Consider the following 12,534-nt stretch of genomic DNA (forward strand, 5'->3'; position numbering starts at 1 on the left):
TGAAAGTCAGTCAGATTTTAATTTCCTCTCACGGTCAGCAGAGAACATCTTGTTGGTCTCCTTGTCTTTCCTATTTCTTCTGGCCTTTTTGTGCCCACTCTGACTGTCTCTGTCCTCACCACCATCCCCCCTACTCCTGCTGCTGCTTCTGCTGTTGAGGACATAGGTGACAATCACATAATAATTCTGTTGTCTGCTATTCTTTTTTTTCAGCATGTGAATGTGTGTGTGTGTCTGTTAGACCTGCATGATGATTTTTGCCATCCTTCTCTTTTGTCTCTGTGCCTCCACTCTTGGTGCCGTTGTTCTTTTTCTCCACTGAATCTGTCAAAACTGTGGTGTTTGTGCCCTCGCTCCATGGTGTCCCTGTGTCTCATTCGCTCGTCTCCACTGAAAAACGCAATACATTAATGCATTGTATTTTTTCCATTTGCTATTGATGACTGGGTTCTTTGGGAAATAATACAAAGGGGAAAGAGCTCATGGCCCACAGGAATGAGACTGCGGGACTTTATTCCTATTATCCACTGGGAGAGAGATAAGTCAGAACTCAAGAGACCAAAACCTGCTGCTGTTTGCCTGTCTGAGGTTTTGTAGCCACCCCCCTGGCCAATACTTTGAGGAACAAAGAGCCCGACTCTAGTGTCACAGCATGCCTTTTACATTAAAGCCAAGCAACCATGCTGCAGTATCCTCTAAGATAAAAAAATCTATTATTCACTGTAGGACCTGCAGTCCTGAGAGACCACAGACTTGATCATTACTCCACAACTTCTCTCTCCTCATATGACCTCTGAAAACACACAATCAAGAACATGTTGGTGACAGTGGAATATGCTGTTTTCACTACACCGACACCTTCAACCACAGAGGAGGGCATCGACACTGATCAAATGTTGATGTTGGTTGTAATGAACACCTACAAACACTAAAGCACTAAAGAGCCAAAGGTGACCCAAGAGTTGTACAATTTACATCTATACTGATATTTCATCACATAAATGATGAACATTATGTAAGATGAGTATTTTTGTGCAAGCTGATGCCCCTACCGTTCCAAAGTGTAATTCACGGCTGTCATAAATAAGGACAGATGTACATGTGCATTTATGTATACATTATGATCAAAAAACTTGCTAACACAGCCAAACAACAAGCAATTGCAACAACACAAGACATAGTAATATTACTTACTAGTCCAACTGTGTACACAGAAAGAATGCCAGCTCAGCGACCATTTTTCAGCCATTTATTTCATAAAGCTCTCGCCAACGTCCAGGAGCCTCTTACTTTGTCACTCTCTTTATTTCTTCTTAGCTTCCTCCATCAAAATCATCTTCTGTCTAATCATCTCTGCTATTAGCTAACATTATGTCCATAGAGGCTGCTGAGCTTATGTTGCTGGCTCGCCAACAAAGCTAGACAGCAACCAATGCAAGAGCATTTAGATTAACCCTACTCATGCCCGAATGTGTTATCTAGTAAGTTTGGCAACAAAACTCAAGATTTCTGGCTAGCGGCTAAAAGTCTGTCTGATTTTCTTGTTTTGACAACTTTCCTAAAAGCCAAACATCAAGCAAGCGCAACAACACAAGACACATCAAACCAGCAAATAAGTTCTTTCTTACTAGTTCAACAGTAAGAAGGTCAGTTCAGCATCAATCCTGCATCTGTTCAGCTCTTTTAGCTCATGTCTGTCGCTCACTCGTCACTCTCTCTTCGTCTCTTCCTCGCTTCCTCCATAGTCTTCTTTGGTCTCTTTGCCACCTCTGCCACGATATCTATACTGAGAATACCGAGCTAACTTACATTGAACATTATTTACTTTTTGCTTCTTCTCATAGCTTGCTTACTGATGAGTTTCGTTGATGCCATAAAGCATTATGCTGTTCTTGTGCCAGGGAAAACTTAAATCATAGATCAGTGTACCATCAAAATTATTTTGAAGCTGTTATTTTAAAATAAAAATACTACGCAATTTTGTTTTAACTACATTTTTATGTTATGCCTTCAAACAACAACAAAACAAGTAAGTAAGCGATAAACAGTCAAATTATTTGCACTTATGCCGCAGCTAAGACTGGTGACAACAGCTCACAAAATTTGTCTGGTCGCGCAATGAAAGCTATGTGGCTTACTTTTCAGATTTTCTGAAACTCTTCCACAGTTAGCACATAAGACAAAAAGCTCAGTGCCATGTTGAACTTCCAGTGAGCAGTATGAGGGAGTGTGAGAGCGATAACCCCAAATTTAACACACCTGCTCCCCATTCACACCTGAGACCTTGTACCACTAACGAGTCACATGACACCGGGGAGGGAAAATGGCTAATTGGGCCCAATTTGGACATTTTCACTTAGGGGTGTACTCACTTATGTTGTCTGGGGTTTAGACATTAATGGCTGTGTGATGTGTTATTTTGAGGGGACAGCAAATTTACACTGTTGTTGTTTAAGCTGTACACTGTACAAGTGTCATTTCTTCAGTATTACGCCAGCCTCCCATCAGTGTGCTTAGAGGGAAAATTACATCACTTTCATGATTCATGAGTGGGGGTCTAGCGGATTGCTAAAAAGTAATCCAGGCAGGGACCATTTCATCGGTCAGCATCACAACTAGCATAAATTGGTCTGGGATTTTTGATAGGGTTATTGTACTAAAAATCAATAAAAAGCTTCTTATTGATCAATAAAAAGCATTATATGGAAACGTACACACATACCTAAAGCTAGAATGTCAAACACTTATGGGGTCAGCTAAATTACTCTACACTAGACCTGTTTTACCTTTCCTTGTTACATCAACAAAGCCCCTTAAGAAATAATCTCAACAATTACCAAATCTGAACATGAAATTAATGAGTCATGCTCTAAAATAGAAAGACCACACTCTTGGATAAAGATAGGAAAAAAGCCCCACACAGCTAGAACAAGTGGTTTCCTCAACCATAATCTAGATAATGTTGCAGCATGTTGCAGCAGGAGAAATGTTTCCTTTTCAAGAGCAACACCAGCGTTTCTGCCTTTGACCTTGTTTTATCCAAAGCCATTTGAGCTGTTTATGTTCTTTCCTATGCTGTTTGTCAATATACAATGCTACAGAGCACACACATCTTTAGGGGAGGTGATGCTGATTCATATGGGGGCGTTGATAATAAGTGGAAGAGGCTCCAGTTATGGAAGAGGAGGCCTCTGCAGAATATACTGAATACAGATGATATTGTAGGTTGTTTGTTATATTGAGGAGAAAACAATACCGTCTGCTGAAGGGGAATCTGTAGTGTGTGTGTGTATAAATGTTTCTCTCACACTCCCTTCAGCTCAATACAAGACACATTGGCAAAGCTTTCAGTTTGCAGTTTTAGAATAATCAACCTGACCTTTAAGAATCATTACACTGAAGGCATTTCTCACTATAGAAATATTATCTTACTCAAAAAAGGTAGTAGGAAATGTACAGATACAGCACTGCTCACACATGGCTGGAGAAAATATTACCATTCACTTGCTTAACACAGAAAAGAGAGAGCGCCTTTAGGGGCAGAGTTGTTACAAGTACAAAGCTAAATATATTCAATATTTGGAGACAGCTTTTATGTTAGCAGCTGGGATTTGCACCCAAGGCCCACATTTGTTCTTGCTCAAAGCCATTAGCTTTAACACAGAAACAACCACCACACACAACACCAAGAGCACAGTCAAACGGTTCCCAAGGAAACAGTGTAAATTATAGCATGGAGGCCTCAGGATTTGTTTTCACATTTTATGTTTTTATTCATTACTAGTGCCCAAGCCTGTCAAGGAGGGGAGTATCACAGATTTCATAAGATGCCTAAGCCTGCCCACTCCATCCCTGCAGTCATTTAACTGAGAAACCTAGATGATTCAGTGAGCCACACTGAATGATGATTGATACAATTGACATGAAAGTAATATCCACAAAAATAAATAGCAGCTGCGAGTGGGGGTGGGGGGTGGGTGGCAGATTGTAATGTCTTATGACTCATGTGAGAGATTGGCACCAAATCAAGGTTGACCTTTCTATCTGCCTTCAACGACATTTGCTTCAGTTTTTTGGACAGCGACAGGATTCTGGTAAATTATTGATTTTTCATTGACATGGTAATATATAAGATACAAGAATGTTGTTGGTTAAATGTGTTCCCCCAGAAACTAAGGCTCACCTTACTGTTTGATCTAAGAATTTATCATTATTTGAACACATGTGCAAACCCACAGTCAGCCATTTGTCATCCTGCATAACCGGTATCATGAAGCTGGTTATCAACTGGCTCAGTTAACTCTGGGTTTAGTGATTCAGCTGTCATCATATTTGTGTGAAAGAGACAGAGTTGTTCATTACAAGCAGCAGCATCAGAACCATGAATGAAGTACTTAAATAGATAGTTTGGGATATTTTAAGTGGGGCTGTTTGAGGTACTTATCCATAGTCAGTGTATCACCTGCAGTAGATAGCTTGTCCCCAGTTAGGAGAAGCAGAGAGGTGTACTGGCATGGAAGCTAAGCAATGTTTTAGCCACCTAAATGAAGGTACCCCCCCACCCCCCCACCCCTTGGTTAGAAAGTGCTGTTGCAACATCAGACTGAAATCAAACTTCACTCATGTTCTGATGGTGAGTGTGCGTGTTTTTCACAGTGTTGCTGATGATATTGTGCTTAGAAAGCAGTGGTGAGTTGCTTTTCTGAAAAGGATTATGTAAAACCACAGCCAAATAAGCCAGATAGACACTTGCTGAAGAGCACTGCTGTACCCAGCCAAACTGTTCAGACCTTCTCCTTCTGTATATTCTACTTCGAACGTATCCCCTTGTCTCCACATTGAACAAAAGTGTTTCCTCCACACACACACACACACACACACACACACTACACACACACACATGCAGACACACATACAAGCACGCCGTCATGTCAAAGACACCAAGCTAGGAAGAGCTCGTCACTTCAACAAGCTTAGAAGTGAAACCACATCGGCAGATGCAAGGCGCGAACTCATTGTAGACTTTGTGGCAGTGTGGGCGGAGTCAGATATTCTGTTTGAAAAAATAAAAAAGATACGTCTGGTCATTCTTTGTAAACAAAGACGAGTGATGCCCATGTGAGTAGCCTCTGTCAGACCCACTTATTAATTATTGTGTTCAGCAGCATATGAAGGCTGTCAAGTAATAACCTGTTTGATAGGGAACAATTCACAATACATGTATTGCAACAATTTATTGTGAATTGTCCCCTAAATAGTATTATAGTATTTTAATAACTTACTGTTGCAATACATGTATTGTGAATTGTCCCCATATATAATTGCACATACATTTGAATATTTCTATACTGCATGATACACATCTTTCTGATGACAAAATGTGCTTAATTTGTAAAAAAAAAACAACAACAACAAACAAACAAACAGGGAAGCAGAAAACATGGAATTTGAGAAAATATTTTAACAGAATCTGCCAGCAAATTACAACGGATTTCATGGGGCCAGATATCATGGTCTCGTTGCCAATATCTGAATGTAGCATAACTGTAGCAAGCTCCATCAGGAGGAAGTAACTTTAATGGTAAAAATGTCTCTGAGGAACAGAGAAGGTGACAAGCCTAAACAGGCAAAAATTAGTGTGCCGCGTCTATTCTGACACCATGTGCGACACTAGCAGTTCAGTCAGGACAACTTTCATCAAAGACTGATATTGCAAAGTTATATTTGGCAGTTTTGCTCTGTTCTGGGATCTCCCTGCCCATCCACGCGCCTACTTGAAAAACCATTAGGTAGGGAGAGCACCTCCCTGCCCATCCATGTGCATACATGGAAAGCCCGAGGCAGAGAGCCGCAGTAAAGAACCCCTGTACAGAACAAAGCAGGTATGCATGTTTAATCAGATACTAGATGGGCACTGAAGCATGGTGTTAAACAGGCCTGGGGCTGAAGACCGTACTGATTATTATCAGGATGCAGCCTCTGCTGCTCAGTGTCGCCTCACGCACATAAACACACACACGCGGGCTCACACGCACGAACAGTAGCGCAGAGATAGGTCGTGGACACGTTGAATTGAAGGTTACTCCAAGCCACTGTAATATGTGCAATTAAAACCTCAAGAGTAAAAGACAACTTTGTCGATACATCTATTAAACGAGCATAACATATAGAAGGGGTAAATTGATCTGCTCTGTCCACGTCTCTCATCCTTTATGTTATTAAAAGCACACTGTGCCAACACTAGCTTGGCAAAGCTAGATGTACAACAAGCTAAATGAAAGCTGTCTGAAGTCTAATTGTTAAGCTTAGATTGCCATGTGTCTTCAATCTACACATTGTTACCTGCACTGAATCACGCAGACACAGAGGGAAGAGGACAGGAGCTAGCTGCCTGAACTGCGTCTGTGTGGCTCTATCTGCACACAGTGACACCCAGAGTGCGACAGTGCGGCAGCGCATGTTAGCATGTTTGATTCTATTCGGCCAAATTAATTCCCCAATATGCTTCCGATAATGGGATATGCCCGATCGGCCAATACTTATTGGATCAATAATTATTGTGCATCCCTATCAGATACAGCCTGAAAGGTGGAGCTGGGGTGGCGGTGGGTTATGAGCTTTGCATAGGAAGCAGCGAGGACAGGCGGGTAGGTTACGGCAGCTTAAATAGGTGCCTTGTCTGTATTTGCCAATGAATGCTAAGAGAGGAATCAGCTGAGCTATCAGCTGATGTGCTGCTGAAGATGGCTGCTATTGCAGATAAGCTGGAATGAGCGGAGCCTGACTTCGTTGCCTGCCTGAACTAACGCTATGCTTGATTTTTGGTGGGTCAACCACCCCCCCTAAAAAATCCTAGGGGAAACACTGAACGGTATTTTGTTGTTGATGAAAGCGAACTGATTTTAGGTGGCTAAAATTTGTTTTGTTACTGACCCTGTCCACCGCAATACATTGCTTAGCTTCTGTCCTGGTACATCTCTCTGCTTCTCTAAAATGGGGACACAGTGACTGTCATTTACTGCAGGTGATACAGCACTTCAAAAATCCAAACTATCCCTTTAATTTGAAATGAGGTGAAACAGTGAAGTGGATAAGAAACTTTGGTTTATTGCAACAGCAAAAAATGATATCCACCAAGGTGAAATGTTTACAATATAATCACATGAATATTAAAAGTAAGACTATATAAAAGCACACTATAAATCTGTGAGTGAGTATTTTTGTTTTTTTTGTCTGATGAGGAACAAACTATTATGAATATGTGATGCACAGTAACTACAGACTGTTTCTGCTGCCAAAGCAGACAGGAGAGTTGTGATGAAAAGTAGTTTATGCCTTTTATTTCCTATTATCATCACAGAGTCACCTCATGTTATTCTGAGATGCTGCGATGGAATAAGAGTATAAAAGCATCAACACTGTCGGGAATCTTGCAGCTATAATCATCATTGCCTAATTATAGTGTCTTGAAGCATCCCTCTTTTTCTTAGAAGCTCAGTTTTAAAACCAATGGAACAGTAAAATTATTCTAATGATCTATAAAAATATCTAATGCTCTTTATTACTCCTCACTTAAAGTCAGTACTTATCTACATGTGAGGTTCTGGTAGGAATCACTTTTCTAGAGTTGATGATCAGTTGTTGAGCCATTGGCTTTTGGTTTTTATCTGATCCTCTGAAGTTGTACAGCATAAGCCGCGTTTCAACCAAAAGTGAGTTAAATGAGTTAAATAAGTCCCCGGTTCGCTTTTCAAGGAACTAAAAGGTTCCTTCCGCCCTCTGTTGTGTGCGTATCCACCGCGGTCTAAAGACCTGTGAAGATTAGGAAAATTAACCCGCTGACGTAGGCTATAGACCTATACGCCGTACAAAGTGATGCACAGGCATCATTATTTGTAACCACTATCCATGAGCAAAATTCATAAATGAATATCAGATTTGACTGGAATATAATGAAAAACTATTGGCTATGCTTGACCATTAAAGCAGCTTTTTTGTGTGGGAGTATAATGGAGAGACACACGATGATGCACACTTAATAACAAACTGGATAAAGCCATCAAATTCCAGCACAGAGAAAGAAACACAAACATAAAATCGCGACAGTTTAGAAGGTTATTAAAAGATTTCCAGCCGACATGAGCTGCAGATCAGCTGGCCAGACTCACGTCTCCTGATTAATGTAAAAACTTCCTGACTGATGAAACAAACAACGGTGGAAAAGAGAGGAGCAGTTGTAGAAAAACACCCGACATTCTCCAGTTAAATCCAGTAGCCTCTACTCGCCCATTTAGAAATTCACTGCAAGGCAAGCCCCACCCCCCCAGAGTACCAGTACTTTTGGAAAATACTACTCCCCCCAATCACGGACGAAGTCTAGAACTAAATTTAGACCCTTGTCCCATTAGTGGAAATGCAGTGAGTTCTTCCAAAGGTTCCTAGTTTCGGGGTATTGTTCCTTTGGTGGAAACGCAGCTATAGGTTGCCATGGTAATCTACCCCGGTGAAAAGTGAGCCAACTTGGTGATATCGGGAAAAACTTAAATTTAGCCCAGACATAGCTGGCTAACACACTAATCTCGTTCCACAGTACAGGCCCTTGAAAAAGCAAAGTAATTAACAGAATGCGAGTAACAAGGGGTGTTGTCACCATGGAAACCAAGTGAGTGAAAATAATTTAAATATGTATAAATATTTGAATTTACTGAAACTAAAATGTTGTATTCTGTGTTACAGCCACTTGGGTTTTTAAGGAAGAACACCACAGTGTTTACTTGTTATCTTAGCAGATTGTTTGAGTGGGACAAATAGAGCACCATTCAATTAGGTTATTGAGGGAATCATGGTTGTGTTAAGACATCAGTGCCAATCAGTTTGCTCCAGACAGAACAAAGAGAAGCCAATGTTTCTGTAGTAGGGTGAGTGTAAAATCGAACAAAATTGGGGGCTCAGGTCAATTTAAACCAACAAAAGAAAAGAAGTGGAAACTGCAGATGAGCGTGTGAGAAACAAACATGTTTTTTTAAAAGATAACCAGTACGCAGTGCCCTTAGGAAGAGAGCTTTAACCCATCCCAAGCAAGTAAATGTTGCTGGCTTTGGCAAGGAAAAGAAGAAGCAAATGCAGAGGAATGTATGACAGCTACAGTATGTATGTAAAGCTGTGTTTAATAAATAAAGACAGAAAGTTAAATGCAAAATGAAAGCATGCACTGTAGAAGGAACATTAAAATTGATTAGGTACAGAGCCTGAGATTGGCTCTTGAAAGAAAAGAGTTTCATGCATGAAGTTGAGTCAGAAAGACAGAAGGTATGTCACATTAAGGGCTAAGTACGTTGGGTAGGGGGGAAATAATAAACAGATGTAGGTGGAGGAATATACAGGCCCCGTGACACATCTTGAAGTTAGGATAAAAAGGGGCATCAGCCGCAAAAGCAGCTGAGGAAAAGACCGGTTTTCCTGTACCCCTCTCCTTTTTGGAAACTACAGGCAACTTCCTTATGAAACATTTCAAAATTTTTCAGCTGAGGAAGGAAGTCACTATTGTGCATTGACGCAAATTGAACGAGGCTGCTATTGGTGACAGGTGCAAATTTGTTTTAAGGAAGTAAAATGTTATTGCCTGCTTTTGCTGTTCTGAATTAGCTATGTCCTAATTTGGTTTCAATGCATTGTATTACAGCAGCCAGTCAGTTCCTGTTCCATATTCGGAGTCAGCTAAACCCTTTGTTAACACTGAAACTAGCCTTACAGCATTTTCTAATGAAGCTTTAAGCGCTCTTTAAAGCAGGGAGACAATTATCATTTAAATATCCTCATCACACTGGGATCTCTCCACTCAATTATTGTGATGATGAACTTCCTTGCAAGAAAGCCCTGCCAGGCAAGTGAGAAAATATGTCTTTTTCTAGGTCTGCGCTAAATTGTTTTCTCTCCCGTGACTATGACTTAAGAACAGGATCATCTTTCTAATTTCCTAAGTGAGAATCAGAGGCACGCGGTCACAACAACCAAGGCTGATCACCAGTAGCTGATGCCTAAAGGGCTGCCCTGCCACACTCTGCCTGTGTGTGACTCAGCATAGGACATGTGGGCGACTGAGCACAGCTCCTGCATCAGCAGCCCAAATGCACAATGTAACACTCACGCTGACCTCACCAATGAACAATTGTGGGCAGCAACAAAGCTACAGAAGGCTCCATCTGTTTCTCTCTCTTTCACACACACACACAAACACACACACACACACACAGATAACAATGAATCCCTCCGGTTCCAGTCTAAAAATAGCATAGATCAATGTAGCAGAAAACACATAACCTGTACATATGAGTGTGGGTGACACGCGCAGTATGAAGCCTGATCATGTGACCAGAATGTAGGGCAAACACATCAACGGAGGCCAGAGGGTGTGAGCAGCACACACTGAACTCTGGTCTAGTCCTTTGTAACTGTGACATTAGAACAAATCTATGGTGTGAATACCCAAATCTCCTGTGCTTTCCCTGTGCGTCTGTCACGCACATGTGATTCACATACTTTCCATCTTCTGCAGTTAGCCTAGAGCTTCCCAGCTGTCCCCATGTCCCACTTCCCTCATTTGACCCACAAGACTGTTCTGAGCTTCATATACAAACCTGAATCCAGTCATCAAATGCACACAAATACCCCAGCAAAAGCTCACCACTTTAAGTAGAAGAAGTGCTGAAAAGCTGAACAGCGTATGAGGATATTTCAGCAAAGCACAGTACAGTAAGAGATACTTCAGTTTGTCATTTTGGTTATTTTGCACTTATTCCCATGCAAGTTTATTAGCAGTGAAGCTCCAACACTTGCTGACACAGGAATTCATTGTTATCAACAGCATTACAGCTTGACAAACCACAGACACAATCAAATTTAAGTTGTCCTGCAAGAATTTGTAGTCACAGTATTTTTGAGTCCCAGCTCTAGATCTGAGGCCAGTGCCTGAGTCAAGGGTAAAGGCAGGAGTATCCCTGATACCTGACATGTACATGTTTTAGCAAAGAATGCCCTGTCACAGCAAAATGTCACACTCTTCCTTTCATACAGTTTGAGCCTTAGATCAGCTGAGTAGTACGTGAGTAGGGGGGGAAGATGTGCCTGTGTGTATTACAGTTGGCAGCTGCAAGTTGATAATAATTAAATAGACATCTGGCTACTGGTCAACACTGAGTGTGCAGGGAAAATGTAGGGCAGCATTTGGCTTGTGCATGCATGTGAGCATGAGTGTGTCAGACTGTAGGGTAGTGGGGCACTATGTGAAATTTGGAGTGGAAACTAGATAGGCTCTTATCATCCGTGAGCCTCAGGGAGGGAGGACTCAAACTCCATGCAGAGGAGCGAACACTCAATTATTTTCTGGCAGTAGCTGGCAAATACAACGAGTTATTCCCTCATCTAGACCGATCCTGGCCCGGCTCACTGCACCAGAACAAAAATTTTACAAAAACGAGTTCTGCATATGCTGATATAATAATATATCCTGGCATTGCAATAGTCTTGATTTCGGTCACAATAGTCTTGTGCTCTTTTGCAACAGTGTGCATTTCTGAGCTGTGCATTTTTCACAACAGCTAAAGCTGTTTATGTTGTAGCTATCAGTTGGAGATATGAGAGAGGAACCACTCAGAGCAGAATCCCAGCTCCAACTCCCCCCCCTCTACAACAATGGACACTAAGAACATACTCTGACTACAGTGTACAAAACACAACGCAACATAAAAGCCGAATATTTTTATTTTTTCTGAAATTCTACCCAGCACTGATTTCAACACCTTGCTCTGCAATTATCTCCTGCCTCACCTGGCAAACAGACTGTTTCACAGATCTACACTCGTTTTCATTCTTTGTTCTGTTTTTGTCTTTCTTCTGAAGTTTTCAATCACTCTACAGCAAATCTTTCTTGCTGTACAAATATATATGTCTGTGGCAGGGAGAGAGAGAGGCTGGAAAATGCACACATTTTGAACAAGCCCAAAACAGACTGCATATCTGGACCAGAACCTATATATTATGTGTTGCCCAATCCAGAAGGCAACAGCTGCCCAGCATATATTTGTACATTTTGTTTGATCTACATGATATACAAAAGGGAAACAGACACAAATGAAAAACTGACTTAGTTTGATTTGATTATGAATATGAATATGTATCACTTCAAGTCACTGAGACCCACCTGTTGTGTGAAGAGGAGCAGCTCTTCCTGTCTCTATCTCTGCCTCTTTGACTGTCTTTATCATGGCCATACTGTCTGGATCTGTCTCTGTCCTTGTCACATTTTTCCTGCCATATGTAGCATTCCCAGGCCTTGGCAGTGTCAATCACTCCAGCGCTAAAGGCCATACTCCTTGGGATTAAGGATGACACACCTAAGAGAAAGAACAGAGCCATGTCAGACATCTGAGTGGGGAGGACCATGAACAGACGCACCTGTCAGCCCTTTACAGTATGTCATTTTCTGTTGACGTTCCTCAAATCCGATACTTATTTATAATTAATAAAACTTCTAAA

General features: G+C 41.3%; 2 protein-coding genes across 7 annotated transcripts in view; one reads left to right on the forward strand and one right to left on the reverse strand.

Moving 5' to 3' along the window:
- LOC123971410 (cytoplasmic FMR1-interacting protein 1 homolog) overlaps positions 1-12,534 on the forward strand; it is a 1,205,200-nt gene that overhangs the window by 88,262 nt on the left and 1,104,404 nt on the right. The window lies entirely within an intron of this gene.
- The window catches only part of fip1l1a (FIP1 like 1a (S. cerevisiae)), a 27,761-nt gene continuing 15,227 nt past the window's right edge, over positions 1-12,534 (reverse strand). For 4 of the 6 annotated variants that reach the window (XM_046050273.1, XM_046050276.1, XM_046050275.1 and 1 more), the window contains 3 exons: positions 12,200-12,392; positions 244-390; positions 1-151 (listed from right to left, as the gene is read on the reverse strand). In XM_046050273.1, the coding sequence (XP_045906229.1) occupies positions 7-151; positions 244-390; positions 12,200-12,392 (485 nt within the window). In that variant the 3' untranslated portion in view covers positions 1-6. Of the gene's footprint in view, positions 152-243; positions 391-11,767; positions 12,098-12,199; positions 12,393-12,534 lie in introns of those variants that run through there. The other 2 variants (XM_046050274.1, XM_046050278.1) reach the window with 2 other exon arrangements.

This window comes from Micropterus dolomieu, linkage group LG05, assembly GCF_021292245.1.
Source record: "Micropterus dolomieu isolate WLL.071019.BEF.003 ecotype Adirondacks linkage group LG05, ASM2129224v1, whole genome shotgun sequence".
NCBI classification, from domain to species: Eukaryota; Metazoa; Chordata; class Actinopteri; order Centrarchiformes; family Centrarchidae; genus Micropterus; species Micropterus dolomieu.